Source organism: Xenopus tropicalis, chromosome 6 (genome assembly GCF_000004195.4).
Source record: "Xenopus tropicalis strain Nigerian chromosome 6, UCB_Xtro_10.0, whole genome shotgun sequence".
NCBI classification, from domain to species: Eukaryota; Metazoa; Chordata; class Amphibia; order Anura; family Pipidae; genus Xenopus; species Xenopus tropicalis.
Window position 1 is genome coordinate 5,282,129 of NC_030682.2, and position 23,257 is coordinate 5,305,385.

At 50.5% G+C, this 23,257-nt stretch overlaps 8 protein-coding genes across 12 annotated transcripts; 2 read left to right on the forward strand and 6 right to left on the reverse strand.

The window, feature by feature from the left end:
• Positions 1 to 3,915: 3,915 nt before the first annotated feature.
• LOC116411634 (histone H2B 1.1) lies at positions 3,916 to 4,642 on the reverse strand. The gene has a single exon (XM_031904323.1). It carries the CDS (start codon positions 4,440 to 4,442, stop codon positions 4,062 to 4,064), a length of 381 nt encoding a protein of 126 aa, XP_031760183.1. The 5' UTR covers positions 4,443 to 4,642; the 3' UTR covers positions 3,916 to 4,061.
• A 156-nt stretch (positions 4,643 to 4,798) lies between these two features.
• LOC100492975 (histone H2A type 1) lies at positions 4,799 to 5,267 on the forward strand. Its single transcript, XM_002942340.5, has one exon. The coding sequence runs from the start codon at positions 4,851 to 4,853 to the stop codon at positions 5,241 to 5,243; it is 393 nt and encodes a 130-aa protein (XP_002942386.1). The 5' UTR covers positions 4,799 to 4,850; the 3' UTR covers positions 5,244 to 5,267.
• Positions 5,268 to 6,409: 1,142 nt separating this feature from the next.
• Positions 6,410 to 6,905, reverse strand: LOC100493100 (histone H3). Its single transcript, XM_002945228.5, has one exon. The coding sequence runs from the start codon at positions 6,871 to 6,873 to the stop codon at positions 6,463 to 6,465; it is 411 nt and encodes a 136-aa protein (XP_002945274.2). The 5' UTR covers positions 6,874 to 6,905; the 3' UTR covers positions 6,410 to 6,462.
• Positions 6,906 to 7,727: 822 nt separating this feature from the next.
• On the reverse strand, positions 7,728 to 8,555 carry LOC100497289 (histone H1B). Its single transcript, XM_031904312.1, has one exon. The coding sequence runs from the start codon at positions 8,436 to 8,438 to the stop codon at positions 7,779 to 7,781; it is 660 nt and encodes a 219-aa protein (XP_031760172.1). The 5' UTR covers positions 8,439 to 8,555; the 3' UTR covers positions 7,728 to 7,778.
• Positions 8,556 to 9,286: 731 nt separating this feature from the next.
• LOC116411633 (histone H2A type 1-like) lies at positions 9,287 to 10,234 on the reverse strand. Its single transcript, XM_031904322.1, has one exon. The coding sequence runs from the start codon at positions 10,199 to 10,201 to the stop codon at positions 9,809 to 9,811; it is 393 nt and encodes a 130-aa protein (XP_031760182.1). The 5' UTR covers positions 10,202 to 10,234; the 3' UTR covers positions 9,287 to 9,808.
• Positions 10,235 to 10,560: 326 nt separating this feature from the next.
• LOC100492632 (histone H2B 1.1) lies at positions 10,561 to 11,139 on the forward strand. The gene has a single exon (XM_004919053.4). The coding sequence runs from the start codon at positions 10,610 to 10,612 to the stop codon at positions 10,988 to 10,990; it is 381 nt and encodes a 126-aa protein (XP_004919110.1). The 5' UTR covers positions 10,561 to 10,609; the 3' UTR covers positions 10,991 to 11,139.
• A 2,630-nt stretch (positions 11,140 to 13,769) lies between these two features.
• On the reverse strand, positions 13,770 to 17,518 carry LOC100493966 (gastrula zinc finger protein XlCGF8.2DB). 3 transcript variants are annotated; one of them, XM_031904297.1, is made up of 4 exons: positions 17,416 to 17,515; positions 16,803 to 16,913; positions 16,151 to 16,264; positions 13,770 to 15,780 (listed from the first exon to the last, which is right to left on the reverse strand). In XM_031904297.1, the coding sequence occupies exons 1-4, from the start codon at positions 17,498 to 17,500 to the stop codon at positions 15,008 to 15,010; spliced, it is 1,083 nt and encodes a 360-aa protein (XP_031760157.1). In that variant the 5' UTR covers positions 17,501 to 17,515; the 3' UTR covers positions 13,770 to 15,007. The 3 variants fall into 3 exon arrangements, with proteins under 3 accessions (XP_031760157.1, XP_002942392.2, XP_012808785.1); XM_002942346.5 differs by having other exon boundaries at positions 13,770 to 15,855; positions 17,416 to 17,512; XM_012953331.3 differs by lacking the exon at positions 16,151 to 16,264 and having other exon boundaries at positions 13,770 to 15,855; positions 17,416 to 17,518.
• A 1,601-nt stretch (positions 17,519 to 19,119) lies between these two features.
• LOC100493787 (gastrula zinc finger protein XlCGF8.2DB) lies at positions 19,120 to 22,674 on the reverse strand. 3 transcript variants are annotated; one of them, XM_012953335.3, is made up of 5 exons: positions 22,067 to 22,674; positions 21,606 to 21,713; positions 21,309 to 21,404; positions 21,093 to 21,206; positions 19,120 to 20,532 (listed from the first exon to the last, which is right to left on the reverse strand). In XM_012953335.3, exons 3-5 carry the CDS (start codon positions 21,391 to 21,393, stop codon positions 19,631 to 19,633), a joined length of 1,101 nt encoding a protein of 366 aa, XP_012808789.1. In that variant the 5' UTR covers positions 21,394 to 21,404; positions 21,606 to 21,713; positions 22,067 to 22,674; the 3' UTR covers positions 19,120 to 19,630. The 3 variants fall into 3 exon arrangements, with proteins under 3 accessions (XP_012808789.1, XP_031760162.1, XP_012808787.1); XM_031904302.1 differs by having other exon boundaries at positions 21,602 to 21,713; XM_012953333.3 differs by having other exon boundaries at positions 21,610 to 21,713; positions 22,067 to 22,673.
• Between the last annotated feature and the right edge of the window lie 583 nt (positions 22,675 to 23,257).

Here is a 23,257-nt window from a genome sequence, read left to right on the forward strand (position 1 = left end):
GTGTGATTATTGGTTCACAGGGAGACCACTCCCTTGGCACTCTGATATAGTGTTAGCAGGGGGGTGGGTCTGCCTCTTTGGCTGCCTGTGTTCTGAGAGAGAGGAGCATTGAGCCTGGAGGGAGAAGACTAGGCCTCCAGTAAAGCCATGTGCCCCAGAGTGTGGTCAGCCACTCTGGTGAAGTCGGGGACAGGGACCCCGTGAATGAGGAGCAGTTAGATAGCAAGTTTTGTGGAGCACTTTCTAGTAAAGTGAGATAGTGAGGGAAGAGAGCACGAGCAGTTTGGCTCAGAGGAAAGTAGCTGTGGGAGTCCCAGACAGGCCCTGTGCCTTAGTGTAGGGCCACGGTTTAGACCTAGGAGGCAGGTAGATTGAACCCTGATCCAAAGTTGCCGTGGGGCCTGAGGAGTGGGGTATCCAGCTAGCTGTTCCACAGAGTGAGAAACTGAACCGGTGGCACTGATCCTGCCAGGCTCAAGGGGAGTTGGGAGGAGCGGGTGTGCACCCTCTCTGTGCTGTCCTCAGAGAAAGCTATGCTAACTGATGTGTGAGTATATTGCATAACCCTGCAAGTTGCTTGTTGCTGAAAATAAACCAGTTCTACTGTTAAACTGCAAGAACCTTCTGGCGCCCATTTGTTATTCTGCACTGCACACAGCTACAGTGAGTTGTAGTTGCACTACACCCTAGCTCCGTTTGGTTACTTCCACATAGCGAAGGCCCATCCTGAAGGACTGAGTCGCGTGTACCCCATGCTCTAGACCTATCTAGTCGTGCTATTGGCTTGTTACAGCCAAGAAAGGGTTACACTAGCTTTATGTGTTTGCTCATCTTCTTGCTGCTATGTTGGAGCCGCTAGCATTACTGCACTGCAGGGCCAGGAGTATCAGCCAATCAGAAGCTGAGTGGATCTGGGCTTAACCAGCAGAACAGTGTAAGATGGAAACACACACCTTGTCAGATACCAATTTGCCACAGAACCTGCAAGTGACATACACAGTATAAAATGGAGAATATGGGTTCCCAAAAGAATGAAGATTGTGGGATTCTCAGTTTCCCAAGTGAGAGATAGAGGGTCTTCAGTTATGAGTTGTGTCTCCCTGTGGGCTGTGATTGGGGGAATGACTTGGTTGTACAACAGTGTAGGGGCACCAGTACATATTTGGGGTAAAAGTGAGTCAGTTCCCCCCTAAAGAGGCAACCTATAATGGAACTCATAATAAAATAATGTCCTGTGTGTGGCCCTTCCCTGAATGCTGCAGCCGAGGGCCCCGAGCAAAGGCCCCTGTACTGTGCTACTTGTCTGGGATTCCCAGCCCCGCCCATTCCCTTTATATCCGCTGCTTCTCCTGGTGGGTTTTTAAAGGAGACATATTGGATAAATGGGAAAAATGGCTAATTTTGTAGGCAATTATGAATAATATCCGGTGCTGGTTTCCCTTTGGGCTAAAAATTAATCCTCTCTGTAAAAATGGCCCCTTTATTGGAGCTCCCTATAGATCCTCTCACTTCTCTGTCCAGTGTGAAATGGAGAGTGGGCGTGTCCTAACGGTCTCTGCCAGAAGCACAGTAGGAGGGGGAGAGCCAATCACAGCCCTGCAGTCACAAAAGCACAGACAGGCTGCAGTTCCCCATCAGGTCAGCCTAGCTGCTGATTGGTTCCTATCCTACAGTGCAGGGTACGGAGGGCCGCCGGCTCCCCAGCTCATCCAGAGAATTCAGCCAGCAGGAAGTGGAACAGATGGGCGTGGCTAGTGGGGTTTGGGGGAATTTCTCAATAAATCAGTCAGAAACACAACTTTTTAAGCACATTCCTTCTATATCTAGAGGAGTATAATTCCCTGGTACATTCATCATTTTTATAGGATATGTCTCCTTTAACAATGGTATCTTATTCATGCTTAGAAGTTTGAAGTCTCAAACTCGCGGCCCGCGGGCCATTTGCGGCCCTTGGTACAATATTTTGTGGCCCGCACCAACGCCTTCTCAAAAGCAATGAATGGATCGCGATTTTTATTGCGATTTAAGGGATAATGCAAGGCACGGCGGGCGGGAGCTGCTGATTGCGGAAATGAAGTTATGCCATCATAACAGTTATTATGGGAAGACGTTCTGTGTGCACAATTAGCTGCTAAGGAGCTAATTGTGCACACAGAACGTCTTCCCATAATAACTGTTATGATGGCATAACTTCATTTCCGCAATCAGCAGCTCCCGCCCGCCGTGCCTTGCATTATCCCTTGAAAGCCAATTTTTTGTGAAATCCCTTATGCGGCCCAGCCTCATCCTGACTTTGCCTCCTGCGGCCCCCAGGTAAATTGAGTTTGAGCCCCCTGCCTTAGTGTACTTTGATACTGAATTAGCCACAATCCTTTTCTGTTTGCGGCGCTAAAATAAACCTATTTACAGTAATTCAGCGCCCTCCGTAACAATAACCGGTAGCCGTGACTGGGACCCATAGTCCGGCCCGTAGCAGCAACATCTCAGCACAGACTGACTAGAGAACTAGAATCAGGATTTAGCGGATGACCCAGGCGCAGGCCCCATAAGCGATTATAACCAACTGAACTTTCCGAAAACGAAATACAAGACAATAACTGCTGGGAAGGAAGTTTCTAAGGAGAAAATAAAGATACAAATCACTATCGGTAGGTACAGCTATTAGGGAGTGAGTGGGCGGCTCTGAGAAGAGCCTTTGGGTTTATATCGGTTTATGAGCAGATTCAGCCCCCGAAGCCGTAGAGAGTGCGGCCCTGGCGCTTGAGAGCGTACACCACATCCATGGCGGTAACGGTCTTCCTCTTGGCGTGCTCGGTGTAGGTGACGGCGTCCCGGATGACATTCTCCAGGAAAACCTTGAGGACCCCCCGAGTCTCCTCATAGATGAGGCCAGAGATGCGCTTGACTCCCCCTCTCCGTGCCAGGCGGCGGATGGCGGGCTTGGTGATGCCCTGGATGTTATCCCGCAGCACCTTCCTGTGCCGCTTGGCGCCTCCTTTCCCCAAACCCTTCCCGCCTTTACCGCGTCCAGACATCTCTCTCTATTCACCGCACAAGGTAAACTAAAGTATTAGCCCTCCAACGGGCCCTTATATACATATGGACAGAACCTGGGAGGGAACTGAAATGATGGGTGGGGCTAAAATGACGATTTAGTGGTCACGGATTTCTATTGGTTACTGGTTACTACTAAATACACCAAACACATTTAGACATTGTCCTCCCGCCAAAAATGAAGCTTTGTTATTGGTTTATTTAAATGTCAGCTCCTTGGGCGATTTACTGATGTCTGCAAATCCGTTGTTGGTTGGATTTAAATCGCCCGCCAAAATATCAGCGCAAACAGGAATCAAATTAAGTTCCGCAGGAGAGGAAGGAAGTTTATATTGTACCTTATTGTGTGTGAGGAAATAATAATTTCCAGAAAATCCCACTCACACTGATCTCAGTATATTATCTGCCTCTCACCACCTTTTCACACACTAACTCCGTGCCCCAGGCTCCCCCCATAACAATCCGCACAGTCAGACACCGCTCCGGTTATAGAAATCTCCCTGTGTGACCTCTGTAATCGGACGGAGAAATAAATCCGCCACATGATTTAAATCGCAGGTTCTGAACTGCAACAATGAATCCAGTAATAACGTAACCAATTCTCTCTCATTTCAGTTTGGGCCTAGATACTGTATCGATCACTACAGAAATATTCCCCAAGTGTTTACCGGTATAAATATCTGTACCACTCTATGGATCTAAAGTGCGCCCACCCGAGTTGTGCCGATACATCCCTGGGAAATTACTAATAACCATCTGGCCTGCTTTCATATAAAGCAAAACCCCCCACTATGAAATTGTTTATCATGTCACATCACGATATAAGTAAATCTAGGTACAGATCTTATAGGGAGGAGGTGAGTGGCTCTGAGAAGAGCCTTTGGGTTTATGAGCGAATCAGTACTCAGATTTACCCGTATGTGTCACACAGCCGTGTTTAGATAATGTGAGTGGCTCTGAGAAGAGCCTTTGTGTTGCTGGGAGTAGGGCAGGAGATGGGGCAGCAGTTACTTGGCGCTGGTGTACTTGGTGACAGCCTTGGTGCCCTCGGACACGGCGTGCTTGGCCAGCTCCCCAGGCAGCAGCAGGCGGACCGCGGTCTGGATCTCCCGGGAGGTGATGGTGGAGCGCTTGTTGTAATGAGCCAGACGGGAGGCTTCCCCTGCGATGCGCTCAAACACATCGTTGACAAAGGAGTTCATGATGCTCATGGCCTTGGAGGAGATGCCGGTATCGGGGTGCACCTGCTTCAGCACCTTGTACACGTAAATGGCGTAACTCTCCTTCCTCGTCTTCCTGCGCTTCTTCCCATCTTTCTTCTGGGTCTTGGTCACCGCTTTCTTGGAGCCTTTCTTCGGGGCTGGAGCGGACTTGGCTGGTTCAGGCATGATCAACTATCCTTACGCTTTCTGATAAACGAGAAAACTGTTTCCTCCTTCTCCCGGGCTGCTGCTTTTATAGCCCTCCCATGCAAATAAGGGAACTCGGAACCTGCGTCTGTAACTGGTCGGTTTGTGTCACATGGCATAAACCCTCCCATCTACAGCTACGGATTGGTGTTCCAGAAAGCGTCTGTGTGATTGGCTGCAATCGAACTTACATGACAAAAAAGAAAAAGGATGAATGCGCTTAGAGCAAGTTATTGGCGCTTCCTAAAACCCCAACTATGATTGGCTGAACCAGAATTCACCCAATTAGAGAAGAGAGGTGTGTCCTGCGCTGCCTACTAAACCCAGTACCTGGCGTAAGAACGCTACATTCTTCTATTTCTTTGTAGCTGAGTTGTATTGGGGATCATGTCCGGCAGAGGCAAACAAGGCGGCAAGGTTCGGGCTAAGGCCAAGACCCGCTCATCCCGGGCTGGGCTGCAGTTCCCAGTTGGCCGTGTTCACCGCTTGCTGAGGAAAGGCAATTATGCCGAGCGGGTGGGAGCCGGAGCTCCGGTCTATCTGGCCGCAGTACTCGAGTACCTGACCGCTGAGATCCTGGAGTTGGCCGGGAACGCTGCCCGGGATAACAAGAAGACCCGCATCATCCCCAGGCACCTGCAGCTCGCTGTGCGCAACGATGAGGAGCTGAACAAACTGCTCGGAGGGGTGACTATCGCTCAGGGCGGGGTCCTGCCCAACATCCAGTCCGTGCTGCTGCCCAAGAAAGCCGAGAACTCCAAGGCGGCCAAGGGCAAGTAACGCTCCGAACGACAAGTCAAACTACAGAGAACCGAACACCCCAAAGGCTCTTCTCAGAGCCACCCATATAGTCACTAAGAATTGTAACAACTTGGTCTGTTCTAGACTTTCTCTATAGCTTTCAGATTAATGTACGATATTCGCTGCCAAGAAATTAACAAACTCCACTGTAATTTGCTTATTTAGTCCACAGACTGTTCCCCCCCCCCCCCCCACACACAGACACGCTCGCCATAGGTTGGTCAGTGTCCTGCCCAGTCGCAGTATCGCAGGGGGAAGATATTTAGTGATGTGAGAACGAATTTGTTAGTAACACCGGTGCCTCTCAAGTCTTTGCCCTGTGCCCCTGCCCCCCCCCCCCCCAAACCCCTTGTCCCTCCCTCACACTGATTATAGAGCTGGGACTTTGCGATTTGATAGGGGGAGCGGCGGGAAAAAAAAGCAGCCGGGTATTAATACATTTCGGGGCACAATGGTGCCGGAGCCACAGACCGGGTGTCAGTGCGAGGGAACCGACTGTGTTGGCTCAGGCCCCGCTGATTCTCACACACTGTTCCCCTGTGTATCCCGGGCTGTAGCACATTCTCCCTCCCACGGCTGATAAACTTCCTACATTGCAGTAAAGCGCACTTGGGCCTTTCCTTTGGCCTCTCCCCTCAGGGCGATAACACCTAGAAACGGTGCAGGAATGGGAACCCCCCAGCTTGGGAGCTGATTATGGAACCAAAGCCCCTTTATATAGAGGGAAATGCGGATATTACACGGGAGTCAGTGGATAATCTGGGATATCTCGGTTAGTCCGCAGCAGGAACCCACTGGCCCTACTAGTTACTTATACCCGGGAGCCCCCCCCCCCCCTGTATAACAGCTGTATGAGACCCCCCCCCCTGTACAACAGCTGTATGAGCCCCCCCTGTATAACAGCTGTATGAGACCCCCCCCCCCCTGTACAACAGCTGTATGAGCCCCCCCTGTATAACAGCTGTATGAGACCCCCCCCCCTGTACAACAGCTGTATGAGCCCCCCCTGTATAACAGCTGTATGAGCCGTGGGTTTGTCTCCTGTCCCTCAAAGGTTTCCGTGTAGTCTGCCAAATGCCTGAATCCTACCGCAGTCACCTTCCCTCCCTACCGGCTCCTCATGTTCAGCTGATTTGATTGGGGATTTGGTGGCTCTGAAAAGAGCCTTTGTGCTGATGGGAGGCTGTGCGGGTTGGATCTAAGCCCTCTCGCCTCGGATCCTGCGGGCCAGCTGGATGTCCTTGGGCATGATGGTGACCCTCTTGGCGTGGATGGCGCACAGGTTGGTGTCCTCAAAGAGACCGACCAGATAAGCCTCGCTGGCCTCCTGCAGAGCCATGACGGCTGAGCTCTGGAAGCGCAGGTCGGTCTTGAAGTCCTGAGCGATCTCCCGGACCAGGCGCTGGAAAGGCAGTTTGCGGATGAGCAGCTCGGTGGATTTCTGGTAGCGGCGGATCTCCCGGAGAGCGACTGTGCCGGGCCGGTAACGGTGAGGTTTCTTGACTCCGCCGGTGGCCGGGGCGCTCTTCCTGGCTGCCTTGGTGGCGAGCTGCTTGCGGGGAGCTTTCCCTCCGGTGGATTTGCGGGCGGTCTGCTTGGTACGGGCCATAGCGATCTGATAAACCTGCTACTTTCAGAAACAAAAATAAATACAATAACAGCAACCAGCTATGCTCCTTATATATTGGCGCTATCTCCCTGTGATTGGTTAGCTATAGACCCGCCTCTTGCCTACTTAGCAAATGTCCTTTTCAATCAAAAATCCCGCCTAAATACTACTGCACTATTGGCTGTTCCCCATCGGCTCTGAGAAAACCATAGAGACTACAAACATCCCGCCAAAACGGACCGACTGACTCGTCATATAATATCACTTGCTAAATGGGCAGAACCCCCGGGGTAGGATTTGGCTGCCATTAAGCGCTGAGCCCAATGCGCTTTCCCCGGGTCGCGGCGCCGCTAATAATAGATGTGCGAGTACAAAATAACCTCTACTTTCCGCGTCAGAACAGCGCAAATAGTGAGCTGCGCACAAAGCGGCTGCGGCTTCGTTGTACAATGTGACACTGGTGCGGCCTTGGGACTCGGACTTCCCGTTTCCGGCCTCCTGTTAGGGGGGAAAGCTGAATCTGTGGGCGTTACGGGTGTCAGTACCGCTTTGGCGGCCCCAGGTTGCTAGTTGAGTTGTGCAATAGCGGCACCTAGCGGGGAGTTGCGGTTTTTACAGGCTCATTTATTTGTAAGGAAATGTAACTGCTCGGTTGGGATGGGAAGGCTTTGGGTCTTTTTCGGCTTTTCTTGCCCCCGCCCCGGTCCTAATTACTATGTAACAATCAGTACCTAAGCCCAATGGAATAGTAACAGTGGGGTTGCTATGGGGGCTGCGCTGTATCGCACAACTGGGCGGGAATCGCCGCTGCACTGGGTGAGAGGAAGTTACCGGCTCTTTTGCTGGGGGAGGTGGGGGCTCTGAAAAGAGCCTTTGGTGCAATGCGCTGGGGCCCCGGGGCCACATTACTTCTTAGGCGCGGCCTTCTTTGCTTTAGCCGCTTTGGGTTTGGCTGCCTTGGCCTTTTTAGCCGGGCTCTTGGCAGCTTTGGGCTTGGCGGCCTTCTTAGCCGGACTCTTGGCCACCTTCTTGGGTTTGGCAGCTTTGGGCTTCTTGGGGCTTTTGGCGGCCTTTGCCGGTTTCTTCACCTTCTTGGGGCTCTTTGCTGCTGCCGAGACCTTCTTGAGCTTTTTAGGGGACTTGGGCGCCTTCTTTGCCGCCGCCGCTGGTTTCTTGGCTTTGGGCGCCGCTGGCTTCTTCTTGGCCGCCTTCTCCTTACTCTCCAGCGGCTTCTTGTTCAGCTTGAAGGATCCGGAGGCTCCGCTCCCCTTGACTTGGGTGAGAGTCCCCTTAGTGACCAAGGCCTTGAGAGCCAGCTTGAGGCAGCTGTTGTTCCTCTCCACATCGTAGCCTCCGGCAGCCAGAGCCTTCTTGAGAGCGGCCAGGGACACCCCGCTGCGCTCCTTAGAGGCGGACACGGCTTTCACGATGAGCTCGGCCGCGCTGGGCCCGGAGGGTTTCTTGGCTTTGGCGCCTCCCGCTGCCGCCTTCTTGGGCTGCTGCTTCTTCTTGGCGGCTTCAGCCGGGGGAGGGGCCGGAGCGGTCTCAGCTGCAGTCTCTGCCATTCTCACCCCGAACTCTGTTTGTAAAATCAAAAAGTAATTTTGATCGGATCTCCCGAACCTCCTTATATTCAGCTTTTCTTTGCCCTGATTGGTCAACTGGCAACATCAAGTATGCCTCCTATTGGGTGGTATTGTAGCCCCGCCTATTATTATTTTTTTTATTTTTTTATTTTTTATTTTTTTTTTAAATCTCCTTTCTAACTTGTAAAACTGATGCCTCTGTGTTTCTTCATCTTGAAAACATATTTTTTATTATTCCTTCCGCTGATAAATATCGCACAGTCTGTAGCTGATCGGGTGCCACAGTAAGTTCCCTGCCCGGCAGTGGGATTATCTAGGAGGAATGTACGGAGGAGGCGCAGAATAGCGCCGGGGGATTCAGACTCCCAGGGATCGGGCACATTCTCCCCGTAGGGTTCGGGTTCTGCCGCCGATTCCCCGTCTCTATAAATCCGATCCCTCCCGCTGGGGCAGCAGAGAAATAAGGGCCCCGGGTATAATATAAGGGGGGGGGGGGTATAATATGGGCGGGGGCCCTCGGCTGCAGCATTCAGGGAAGGGCCACACTGAGTGCGGGGCATTTAGTTCTGAGTCCGTGCCGGATACTGATCAGTTGGGGGTTTATGTGCCGGGGAGAAGGGAACATGAGCCCGACACTGTATGGGCGGCACTGAGTGTGAGAGGGAGAGAGGGGGCTGTATGTGCAGGGGGGGGGGGGGGGGTATTGGGTTCCCAGACGAGAGAGGGATAAGGGCAGATACTTTTATTCCCAAGAAGACAAGAGCCTGAGGCCGGTACCTCCCTGGCAGAGTAGGGGCCCGGGGAGTTGCAGTGTTGGCAGAAGGGGCGCACTAGGGACTATATACAGTAACTGGAAACACAATCAAAACCACAAAACTTATTTGTTGAATGTTCCCACTAATCTGTGGGAATCACATTCATATTCCCTGTATATAATCTGAGCCCCAAATCATAAAAATTACAAATTCAGAAATCCCCTCAAAATCAGTTCCCTGTAACATCCGACTCCCCTGGGATCAGAGAATAAGGAGAAGTTGGGGGACACTCAGATCCCTTTACCCCGATACATTATTTCACCAACTCAGAAATCAATTGCAGCTCCCGTTATGAGGTTTATTGAACCCCCAAACAGCAACATTGTGTCCCTCCCTGTTACCGGCAGTGCGACTGTATCAGTCTGCCCGGGATAATCACCCCCCTTGCCCTGCTCTGAGAGGAGCCTTTGGGTTTATGAGCGGATCAGCAGTCAGATTTACCCGTATGTGTCACACAGCCGTGTTTAGATAATGTGAGTGGCTCTGAGAAGAGCCTTTGGGTTATTTGATGCTTAGAGTTCATCGTTCGGAGCGTTACTTGCCCTTGGCCGGCTTGGAGCTCTCGGCTTTCTTGGGCAGCAGCACGGACTGGATGTTGGGCAGGACCCCGCCCTGAGCGATAGTCACCCCTCCGAGCAGTTTGTTCAGCTCCTCATCGTTGCGCACAGCGAGCTGCAGGTGCCTGGGGATGATGCGGGTCTTCTTGTTATCCCGGGCAGCGTTCCCGGCCAACTCCAGGATCTCAGCGGTCAGGTACTCGAGTACTGCGGCCAGATAGACCGGAGCTCCGGCTCCCACCCGCTCGGCATAATTGCCTTTCCTCAGCAAGCGGTGAACACGGCCAACTGGGAACTGCAGCCCAGCCCGGGATGAGCGGGTCTTGGCCTTAGCCCGAACCTTGCCGCCTTGTTTGCCTCTGCCGGACATGATCGCCAATACAACTCAGCTACAAAGAAATAGAAGAATGTAGCGTTCTTACGCCAAGTACTGGTTTTAGTAGGCAGCGCAGGACACACCTCTCTTCTCTAATTGGGTGAATTCTGGTTCAGCCAATCATAGTTGGGGTTTTAGGAAGCGCCAATAACTTGCTCTAAGCGCATTCATCCTTTTTCTTTTTTGTCATGTAAGTTCGATTGCAGCCAATCACACAGACGCTTTCTGGAACACCAATCCGTAGCTGTAGATGGGAGGGTTTATGCCATGTGACACAAACCGACCAGTTACAGACGCAGGTTCCGAGTTCCCTTATTTGCATGGGAGGGCTATAAAAGCAGCAGCCCGGGAGAAGGAGGAAACAGTTTTCTCGTTTATCAGAAAGCGTAAGGATAGTTGATCATGCCTGAACCAGCCAAGTCCGCTCCAGCCCCGAAGAAAGGCTCCAAGAAAGCGGTGACCAAGACCCAGAAGAAAGATGGAAAGAAGCGCAGGAAGACGAGGAAGGAGAGTTACGCCATTTACGTGTACAAGGTACTGAAGCAGGTGCACCCCGATACCGGCATCTCCTCCAAGGCCATGAGCATCATGAACTCCTTTGTCAACGATGTGTTTGAGCGCATCGCAGGGGAAGCCTCCCGCCTGGCTCATTACAACAAGCGCTCCACCATCACCTCCCGGGAGATCCAGACCGCGGTCCGCCTGCTGCTGCCTGGGGAGCTGGCCAAACACGCCGTGTCCGAGGGCACCAAGGCTGTCACCAAGTACACCAGCGCCAAGTAACTGCTGCCCCATCTCCTGCCCTACTCCCAGCAACACAAAGGCTCTTCTCAGAGCCACTCACATTATCTAAACACGGCTGTGTGACACATACGGGTAAATCTGAGTACTGATTCGCTCATAAACCCAAAGGCTCTTCTCAGAGCCACTCACCTCCTCCCTATAAGATCTGTACCTAGATTTACTTATATCGTGATGTGACATGATAAACAATTTCATAGTGGGGGGTTTTGCTTTATATGAAAGCAGGCCAGATGGTTATTAGTAATTTCCCAGGGATGTATCGGCACAACTCGGGTGGGCGCACTTTAGATCCATAGAGTGGTACAGATATTTATACCGGTAAACACTTGGGGAATATTTCTGTAGTGATCGATACAGTATCTAGGCCCAAACTGAAATGAGAGAGAATTGGTTACGTTATTACTGGATTCATTGTTGCAGTTCTGAACCTGCGATTTAAATCATGTGGCGGATTTATTTCTCCGTCCGATTACAGAGGTCACACAGGGAGATTTCTATAACCGGAGCGGTGTCTGACTGTGCGGATTGTTATGGGGGGAGCCTGGGGCACGGAGTTAGTGTGTGAAAAGGTGGTGAGAGGCAGATAATATACTGAGATCAGTGTGAGTGGGATTTTCTGGAAATTATTATTTCCTCACACACAATAGGGTACAATATAAACTTCCTTCCTCTCCTGCGGAACTTAATTTGATTCCTGTTTGCGCTGATATTTTGGCGGGCGATTTAAATCCAACCAACAACGGATTTGCAGACATCAGTAAATCGCCCAAGGAGCTGACATTTAAATAAACCAATAACAAAGCTTCATTTTTGGCGGGAGGACAATGTCTAAATGTGTTTGGTGTATTTAGTAGTAACCAGTAACCAATAGAAATCCGTGACCACTAAATCGTCATTTTAGCCCCACCCATCATTTCAGTTCCCTCCCAGGTTCTGTCCATATGTATATAAGGGCCCGTTGGAGGGCTAATACTTTAGTTTACCTTGTGCGGTGAATAGAGAGAGATGTCTGGACGCGGTAAAGGCGGGAAGGGTTTGGGGAAAGGAGGCGCCAAGCGGCACAGGAAGGTACTGCGGGATAACATCCAGGGCATCACCAAGCCCGCCATCCGCCGCCTGGCACGGAGAGGGGGAGTCAAGCGCATCTCTGGCCTCATCTATGAGGAGACTCGGGGGGTCCTCAAGGTTTTCCTGGAGAATGTCATCCGGGACGCCGTCACCTACACCGAGCACGCCAAGAGGAAGACCGTTACCGCCATGGATGTGGTGTACGCTCTCAAGCGCCAGGGCCGCACTCTCTACGGCTTCGGGGGCTGAATCTGCTCATAAACCGATATAAACACAAAGGCTCTTCTCAGAGCCGCCCACTCACTCCCTAATAGCTGTACCTACCGATAGTGATTTGTATTTTTATTTTCTCCTTAGAAACTGCCCTAGGATTAATTCCTTCCCAGCAGTTATTGTCTTGTATTTCGTGTTAGGAAAGTTCAGTTGGTTATAATCGCTTATGGGGCCTGCGCCTGGGTCATCCGCTAAATCCTGATTCTAGTTCTCTAGTCAGTCTGTGCTGAGATGTCGCTGCTACGGGCCGGACTATGGGTCCCAGTCACGGCTACCGGTTATTGTTACGGAGGGCGCTGAATTGCTGTAAATAGGTTTATTTTAGCGCCGTAAACAAAGTATTGTGAAAGGAGACATATCCTATAAAAATGATGAATGTACCAGGGAATTATACTCCTCTAGATATAGAAGGATTGTGCTTAAAGTTGTGTTTCTGACTGATTTATTGAGAAATTCCCCCAAACCCCACTAGCCCCGCCCATCTGTTCCACTTCCTGCTGGCTGAATTCTCTGGATGAGCTGGGGGGCCGGCGGCCCTCCGTACACTGCACTGTAGGATAGGAACCAATCAGCAGCTAGGCTGACCTGATAGGGAACTGAAGCCTGTCTGTGCTTGTGTGAGTGCAGGGCTGTGATTGGCTCTCCCCCTCCTACTGTGCTTCTGGCAGGGACCGTTAGGACACGCCCACCCCTCATGTGAAACCCAGACAGGGACCTGAGAGGATCTATAGGGAGCTCCAATAAAGGGGCCATTGTTACAGATAGGGTTAATGTTTAGCCCAAAGGGAAACCAGCACCGTATATTATTCATAATTGCCTACAAAATTAGGGTTTTCCCATTTATCCAATATGTCTCCTTGAACGAAACTGGTTACTTCTGTATCAATGTACACTAACGTCATGTTAGGATTATTTTGTGCTCAGTGCTGCCCCCTGGTGGGTCGTTCTTTAACCGCCAATAACCCTTCCCCCCCCCCCCAAGGGCAGTGATGGGGGTGAGTAACCGACTGAATGGGGGAATATCCGTAATGCACGATGGGAAATGCACTATTTGGTGCCAGCGGGCCGCAGCTCCGCAAGGGACGGGCCATTTAATGGGCAGATACCATTGTGACTGAGGATGGGAAACGTTAAAATATTATCTGTACAGAGAATCTGTCAATCATCTTATTCTCCAACACATAATCCTACCAGCAGGGGGCGCCATTAATCAATGTTCTACGCTTGTTCATATAATTCTGTGGATTTTATCTTTCTCGCCTCCAGCGTATTACACCCAAGATATTGTATTTCTATTTCATGCTTTTCATACTGAGTAAGGGGCTGCTGCAGGGCTTTAGAATCCCCCATTTTTTTTTTCATACACTTGTTACTTATTTGCCACCTGAATAAAAAATAAAACACTTAAATGCACAAATAAGATACCATTGTTTTAAAGAGTTTATTGGTTCTGGGCCACAGATGTAAAGTCTAGATTCACAGGAGGGAAGGTGAATATCTCCGTATACAGATCATTTCAGTGTGGCACATAATTATGTTCAGGGCACAAGAAGTGGCATTAGATTCTTATTGGATCAAATGACTAATGTTGTAAAGGGTTAAATTACTTTGAGTTACTGATTTCAAAATATAAATGCGTAGGCAGGGAAGCCCCACATAGTATCCATTTTGTTCCAGCCGGGCCTGAAACAGTTTTGGGCATACAAAGTGGCATTGACGTGGGCATCATTGCAATTCTATCTAAGTACCTGGGGTGCCGAGAGGTTTTATGACCTTGGATGATGGATTCTGAATAATAAATTCCCAATTGTCCTACATAGTCTTGTCCTGGGCATGAAAAGTGGCACCGAAGGTGGAAACTGTAGCAATTCTGGCAAACAAAGTGGCGCTTAGGCCTCCCCACCGGTGATTCAATTTATTGATGGTGGAAAGGCCTGTGAGAGAGATTAGTCGCCCGCTGAGGTTTATGGGTAACTAATCTCCCCGCGGCCCATTGTGCCAAGATTGTACCATTACATTACACACCTAGTTAGGGGCCGTACACATCTGCGCCACTGCCTATCCAACACTATATAAATGGAAAGTAGGACCATCTAACCAAATATAGGGTTTAAGGCAAAACGTATCAGCAGCTAGGCCGACCTGATAGGGAACTGAAGCCTGTCTGTGCTTGTGTGAGTGCAGGGCTGTGATTGGCTCTCCCCCTCCTACTGTGCTTCTGGCAGGGACCGTTAGGACACGCCCACCCCTCATGTGAAACCCAGACAGGGACCTGAGAGGATCTATAGGGAGCTCCAATAAAGGGGCCATTGTTACAGATAGGGTTAATGTTTAGCCCAAAGGGAAACCAGCACCGGATATTATTCATAATTGCCTACAGGGTTAGGGTTTTGCCTGCTCCTCTCTACTGATGTGAGTCTCCAGTTATTTCATCCCTCACTTGGGGAAAGGAAACTCACCAGCGCCATTGCCCTGCGCAGCCGAGTGAAAGCCCAATGAAACCATATAATACACCGTATTGGCCTCACTGCCTGTATTATTGGCTTTAGAAAACATGACAAGTCCCGTTTAAGTGCAGGTTCGGTACCCAGTGATGCCTTTCATTTGGATCCCTCCAGTCTGTTCCAGTACAGACCCTATTGCAGAGGCAAAGCATCATGGGAGAAGTTCTGTCAGGGTTCTGTTGGCTCCCTTTCTCTCCTTCCTGTGAGTCTTTATGTGCTGCTGGTAACTGTACTTCCTGGTGAACGTTTTGCCGCAGTCGGCGCAGGGAGGGGTGTGGCTGTTCTGGTGAAGGAGATACAGAGACTTCTGGGAGAAGCGTTTGCCACATTCCGTGCAGGCGAATGGTTTCTCCTCATAGCAGGCCGCCTGGTGGCTGTAGAGACTGCCCCTGTGAGTGTAGCTCCTCCCACACTGCTGGCAGCGGTACGGCCTCTCCCCCGTATGCACTCGCTCGTGTTCCACCAGGGCCACCCTGCGCTTGAAGGCTTTGCCGCACTCCGTGCAGATGAAGGGTTTCTCCCCGTTGTGAATGAGCATGTGATTCCGCATCCTGTAGCCTTCGGGGAAGAGTCGGCCACACTGGGGGCAGGGCAGGCATTTCTCCTCCGTGTAGATCAGCTGATGCGCTCGGGAAGCGTTGCCGCTGCTTTTCTGCTTCCAATCGCCCATACAGACGGGGGCGCTGAGCTGCTGGAGCCGCCGGCTCTGCCGGTTGATCATCGTGCGGTTACAGCAGTGCGACAGCAGCGCCACGCCGGCCGAGAAGCTTAACCCACATTTATCACAGATAAACCCCGCGGCTTTGGGTCCTGCTGGGAAACCCACAGAGCTTGCACTCAGCCTACAATCCAGGGTGGTCTGCGCTCTGGTCTCCGGCGGCCACAGCAGCATTCCCGGGCTCGCTAATGGCTCCTTGGCTGTATCTAATATAACAAAGTAGGTTTTAGTCCCTACGACTGGCAGAATCCCACAGTTCCACTCATTGGTCGGGCAGTTCTCTATTGGAAGAAAGAAAAATCTTGTCAGAAATGGGGAGTAAGTGGCAGAAATGCAGAGAAACCCATTGGCTTTATTCCTGTGAGCGCAGTGACAGCCCCGCAGCATAAGGTTCTATGGGACTGAGTGTTGGGCTGTTACAGAGGGAAGAACAAAACTACAAATACACATAGTTCAACATATTGACTAAGGGAGTGGGGGAAGGAGATGGGGGGTAAGGCCTATGGGCTCAGAGTAACTGAGGCACAAACAGGGGGAGCCAGGTAGGTCAGTGTCACACAATCCCTGGCTACTTACCCCCATCAGTAAGTGGAACTGCAGAGTTTTCCATTGGGTTCTGGGAATAATCATAGTCTGGTTCTTCCTCCTTTTTATTTACCTGGAATATGTCTGGTTCAGCCGCTGGGGAAACTGCCAGTGAGGAAGAGACAGGGTGTATAACCAACAGATGGTTTCCATTATCTTGCATTGTAACTAGTGAGGCTACAGATAAAAGCCCCCCCGCCCCATGCACAGAGTAACAGCCAACCCTGTAGGCAATTATGAATAATATCCGATGCTGGTTTCCCTTTGGGCTAAACATTAACCCTATCTGTAACAATGGCCCCTTTATTGGAGCTCCCTATAGATCCTCTCAGGTCCCTGTCTGGGTTTCACATGAGGGGTGGGCGTGGCCTAACAGTCCCTGCCAGAAGCACAGTAGGAGGGGGAGAGCCAATCACAGCCCTGCACTCACACAAGCAAATGTAACTGATCCCCAGACTCACATATACCAGGCCGCACCAATCTCTGCCCATGGAATCACTTTACAATAAGCTCCATACCCCCAGGGAAGCCAGTACATTGCATCACAGCCCCAACAGTTTAATTAATGACTTTATTGCACCACAGAGAGATCCTTTTCATCCCTGAAATCCAACCTTTACAGACAGAAATCCTGGCTACTTACCCCCATCAGTAGGTGGAGCTGCTGAGCTTCCCATTGGGCTCAGGTCAGAGTCCGGTTCTTCCTTTATCTCAGTCAGGAATAGCTGCGGCTCCATCGCCGGAGAATGTGTTACTGTTTAGAACAGACATTGTGAAAACAGACGTTAGTTCCCCTCCATTCGGCTGGATTGTGCTACATTGTGTTAGGAGTCAGAACCAGCAGTGCAGAGAACACTAATAACTGTATCATTAGGGAACACCATGTATAAGGGCAGCAGCTGAACTGCGCTGGGGGAGCAGCTTCCCATCAGTTTACATTACAAACAGACTTGCAGTTCCGCAGTGAAACTGTAGGGGGCAGGGTTGCAGCTCCTTATGGGAATATAATGATGCAGCAGTCACAGTATAAAGCCTACACGTCCCACACAGGGACAGAACAGCTGCACTCTCTATGGGAATTCCCTCATCCCCGGCTCTATGGGAGCTTTGCCTGAATATAGAAAAGCTGCGCAGCCCTCAGCCTTCCCTGTGCAGCAGGAGTTCCCTAGTGTAGGGCCCTGGGGAGAGGGGGGCTGCACTTAGCCAGTGTCAGGACCCCAAAAAACAAAGGGAGGGGAAGGAAACACACGCCGTACCTCTTCCTGTAGCCCTCCCTAACAACGGAAGTGAGAAGTGCATTAGGATATAGCGCGGTAAGAAAAGCCGCATCACCTTACACATTGGTTCCCTTAGGAAATAGTGACACCTAGTGACGGAATGTGGAACTGCCCGCTGCCATAGTAACACCTGTGCATGGAATTGTCCCGGCCCGGAGGAGTGCGGAAGGATTACGTCCCTCAGCTACTTTACACCTGTGAAATAGTCCCCCCAGGGCGGGATGCTGTAGTTTCTGATCCTGGAACCATTTGTCATCGTTTTCTTTTGTCCCTCTCCAGTTCCGTGTGTTTTAAACATACAATGAAATGACATTAAAATATAAAACCTGGAAGTTCCTAACTTTCTGCGGCTTCACAGGGATTGGATAGACTGGAAAGTGACCTTTGTACCCCCTCCAGCCGAACCAATCCGCATGTGGCTACACTGGGGACACTTTGGGGTTAAAATAAGCCCTATTTGAAGCTGAAGGAAGTTTTAGCAGGATAACTTTGCTTTAAAATAGCCAAAACCCACAAAGTGTTGGTGGGCGTGGTTTATAGTTGTGGGTGGGGCTTATTTTGGGCACAGAGCACTAAAAGGCACATTTATTATTGTCTCCATCATCACTGGTGAAGTTGCCCATAGCAACCAATCAGATCTTTGCTTTTGCTTTCTAACTGTAGGTGACCAAATAGTCACACCCACATGATGTCACTGCCCTGCCCAGTGACATCACATCCCACCCCACTGCCCGGGATCAGCCACAGCACAAGGCGGCAACCCTACACTGGTTATAAGGGGTGAAATTAAGCCTCTGGGTCGTGTTTGTATGATCATTCCTGTTTGGTGGAACCTGATTGGCCCTCACTGGGCCAGAACTGCTCCAATTCGTATGTAGCGGGACCCCAGTAATTGGGTTTGGGTATCATTTGGGTTCTAGTCCTTCCATGTGAGAGGAGAGTAAGGAGGATATGCAGAGAATGAGGCCTATGTATGGGGGTGCTTGGGGGTCCCCTATAAGCTCCCCTGGCAGGTACAGGAGGACAGAGCGTCTCACTGTGGGAGGGGCTGCTCCGCCCACTTTACCTGGATATTCAATGAGACAGAAAGGAGGAGCCAGTTCAGCTTCTCCCCCCAGAGCCGAACCCGGCAGTTACCCGGCAGTTACCCGGCAGTTACCCCCTCCCAGGGCTCCTTCCTTCTGATCAGATCCTAATAAGTTTGTGCAATGAAGCCGCCCAAGCACCCACACAGCACTCACTAGCCTCTCTCTGGTACGGATATACATGATGGGACCAGTGTAATGTGCCGGTGCATTACACTCCTAAATACAGAAAGAATGGGCTTTAAAATGTAGCCTTTTGGGCTGATTTATTGGAAATTTCTTCAAAACCCCACTAGCCCCGCCCATCTGTGCCACTTCCTGCTGCCTCCTTTCCCAGGCTGTGCAGGGGGGCGGTGGCACTGTAGGATAGGAACCAATCAGCAGCTAGGCTGACCTGATAGGGAACTGAAGCCTGTCTGTGCTTGTGTGAGTGCAGGGCTGTGATTGGCTCTCCCCCTCCTACTGTGCTTCTGGCAGGGACCGTTAGGACACGCCCACCCCTCATGTGAAACCCAGACAGGGACCTGAGAGGATCTATAGGGAGCTCCAATAAAGGGGCCATTGTTACAGATAGGGTTAATGTTTAGCCCAAAGTGAATCCAGAACAACATAATATTTATTATTGCCTACAAGATAAATACCAAGAAGTGATGCATAAAGAGCTCCAGGCAGTTTCTGAGCCATTTTATTCCTCTCAATGTTCCTATGGAAGCCACATCAGCGCTCACAGCACTCGGTACAGGGCACGTCACACTCACAGAATGGCAGCTACACGGCAGACATTAGAGGGCACTTTATTTGGGAATTTGGGCCACATCCCTGCTCTATTCCCAGTACATATAATGGAGCTGTGTGTCAAATGCACAAATAGCTGCGGCTCCATCTGCACTTGCTCTGGGGGTGGAGCTGCACACAGGGGGCTACAAGCTGCTCACAATGATGCTGTAGCCGTCAGGGAACAGAGGAATAAACAGGAATGAATGGGAGAAGCAGAACATTGAGATTCAGGCGTTTGCTGTTGAGCCCATGATTTCCCATTATGTTACAGGTTCGTCCCTCTCGGGGTGGTTCTGTCGATCCTGCAGGGGGCGCTGCTCTCACACAATCGTTCAATCCGTTTCGGGGACCCCTGCTCCTTCCACCTCTCTGCCTTTGCTATGGATTCCCTGGTGCTTCTTGAGTTGTTTCTTCTCGGGGAAAGCCTCGCCGCAGTCTTTGCACCCAAACGTTTTCTCCCTCTCGTGAACCTTCTGGTGAATAGTCAGGTGATTCCTCCGATAGAAGCCGTCGCCGCACTTGGCGCACCTCAAAGGCATTTCCCGTATGTGATTTTTCTTCTGGCACTCCAGGCAGGTGAATGGGCTGAGCCCGGGCGAGCCATAGGGGAAACGCGTTTGGGTAAAATATTTGCCGCACTGGCTGCACGTCTTCTGCACTACGTGCAACTTGCTGTGTCGCCGCAGATTGTCCTTCTTGGAAAAGCTCCTCCCACATTCCGTGCACGTGAATGGTTTCTCCCCCGTGTGAACGTTCTGGTGAAGGCGCAGTGTGACCTTTTGAGCGAATCCGCGGCCGCACTCCCCGCAGGTGAAGGGTCTGTTTGCCACAACGTGAGTCTCCTGGTGGTTCTGGAAGCTGCTCTTCCGAGCAAAGGCTTTGCCACACTCTGTACACGGGAAGGGTTTCCCCCCTGTGTGAAGCTTTGCGTGTTCCGCGATGCCAACCTTATGGGCAAAACTTTTGCCACATTCTGTGCAGTGGAATTGTCCCACCAGGGCCGCGTCACGTGACTGGGAATCGTACAAAGCGTTCGCGCAGTGGTGGGTGGCAAGGTCGCCGCTCGATGAGAACATTCTGCCGCATTTACAGCAGTTACATCTCGGCTCTTCGGCGCTTGCTGAGAAAACAGTGAATTGTGTGTGAGCTCTGTGCTGTGCCGCCCTGCAGCCGTCTGATGTGCCCAGCTGGGCAGCTTCTGGGCATCTATTCACTTCACCATTCAGGCAGTTCTCTAACAAAAGGAAAGGTATATTAGTAAAACCCTCTATATCTACAAACCCTTACACCGGGGATCCCCAACCTTCCTTACAGTCAGAAGTAAAAAGACTTGGGGAGCAACACAAGCACCATAACAGTTCATGGAGGAGCCAAATAAGGGCTGTGATTGGCTATTAGGCAGCCTCTATGCACCCTATCAGCTTACAGGGGCTTTATTCGGCAGTAAATCTTGGTTTTATTCAACCAAAACTTGCCCCCGAGTCAGGAATTCAAAAATAACTTCCTGGTTTGGGGGCACTGAGAGCAACACCCAAGGGGTTGGGGAGCAACATGTTACCCCCGAGCCACTGGTTGGGGATCACTGACCTACAGTCTGCCCATGAACGTGGCACCGAGGGCAATATACTGGCAGGGTGGGGCCGGTGCCGTAACTAGATGTTACTGGAGCCCCTAAGGTTGAACTGTTCTACCAAAAAAATATTGAAATTGCTCTATAATTAGGGAAACGCTACTACACTCCTGCCCCCCCCCCCCCTTTATAATTACCCCCCTGGGAGTGGCATAATGACTTACCCCCATCAGTGTGTGTCACTAGGAGCATTGTTGGTGGCATCAGATCATCGTTAGGGTCCGGTTCTTCTTCCTTTATCTTTATTTGTAGTATTTCTGGTTCTGTTTTGGGGGAAGCTGCCAGTAAGGGAGAGACACGGGGATAAAAACTTATTGCACATTTCCATGGTACGTTATTGGGGTGCAGACGTGTCAAACACAGAACCTCTGGTTACTTACCCCAATGAGTAAGGGGCACCGCTGAGCTTTCCATTGGCTTCAGATGATCTTTAGAGTCCAGATCTTCTTCCTTTATCTGTGACATACCTGCCAGGCCTGCAGATTGAGAATGGAAGAGTCATAAAACGCACAAGGCTCATCCCATCACACACTCTGACAGAACCTCACTGTCTATTGCATCTATTTCCCTTATTCTGCTTAGGGAGCCATTACACATATGTGACTGAGCAATCATGATAATAATGCAATGCTTAATCCACATAAGCAAAGGAGTCTGCATGCAAAGTAAATACCTACTCACAGGACGAGTGTGACTCCATGTTGGGAATGGGCGGGACCTGTGCGCAGGTAGGAGGGGCCCCACACTCACTGTATCAGAAGTGCCTGAGATCCATCAGGTCCTGTCTGTGGGAAACAGCAGGAGGGACATTAGTAGCAAAAACAGCACAGAATTCATTTGAAAAAGTCACTTATGTGTACAAGGGGAGAGTATATACTATAAATGTAATATATACAGACTAATACTGGTCAGTGCCGCACTATAAGTTCCACTGAATACCCATAATGCAGCAGGGGGTGTTTAATGCAGACAGACATAAAGGCTTAAGCAGCTGCACTGACTGCAATGAGAGCAGACAGACAGAAGCCATTGCAGGCTGCAGCCAGGGATACAGTGGCTAAATACAAAGGCAGAACTGTCTCACAGGATATGTATAGGACAGCCCAGGTACCCAGGGACTGACAAGATACACACTCACCTACCCATGTGACTTGCAGACAGGAAGCCTGGGGCGGTGCTCTAGCAAGGAACTCCGTATGGAAACAATGGAAGGCCACAGTGTAATCCCCCCATAGGCAGCAGTGACATCTAGTGATCAACTAAGTGAATTGCTAGCAGGTTCCTTTAACAGGAAAACAGTGACATCTAGTGGTCGCAGGTTTTATTGGAGATTATTTAAAGCGAGAGTCACATTGGGCCCCTGTCAGATTTACTAATATTCACATCTTTTACTCCAGTTGGACTTTGACTTTTTTCCCCAAAGAGGGTTATAATTGATGAAAAAACAATTTTCTTGCTTTTTTCTATACACTTTTTTTCTATGTGCGTTGGTTTGCTCATCCAACCATGCAGGATTCTGTCGGGAGCCGTCCTGCTGATTGCTTTAGTTTCTGCTTTATACATCAAACTTTACTTCCCACAGATACCAGCTCTGTGTCAGATCTCTCCCTCTAAACAGCAACTTCTCTGGACTTACTGGGCTGGGACCTATGTTACCCTGTAGCTGACTACTGCCCACATGATCCTATCTGATCCCCCCCATTGTAAGCAGCAGTCCTGCCCTGCTTTATGGCTGAGATTCTAGCTATCTGTATAACAGAGCATTCTGTCACAGTGGCACAGATCCTATCTGATCCCCCCCCCATTGTAAGCAGCAGTCCTGCCCTGCTTTATGGCTGAGATTCTAGCTATCTGTATAACAGAGCATTCTGTCACAGTGGCACAGATCCTATCTGATCCCCCCATTGTAAGCAGCAGTCCTGCCCTGCTTTATGGCTGAGATTCTAGCTATCTGTATAACAGAGCATTCTGTCACAGTGGCACAGATCCTATCTGATCCCCCCATTGTAAGCAGCAGTCCTGCCCTGCTTTATGGCTGAGATTCTAGCTATCTGTATAACAGAGCATTCTGTCACAGTGACACAGATCCTATCTGATCCCCCCATTGTAAGCAGCAGTCCTGCCCTGCTTTATGGCTGAGATTCTAGCTATCTGTATAACGGAGCATTCTGTCACAGTGGCACAGATCCTATCTGATCCCCCCCATTGTAAGCAGCAGTCCTGCCCTGCTTTATGGCTGAGATTCTAGCTATCTGTATAACAGAGCATTCTGTCACAGTGGCACAGATCCTATCTGATCCCCCCATTGTAAGCAGCAGTCCTGCCCTGC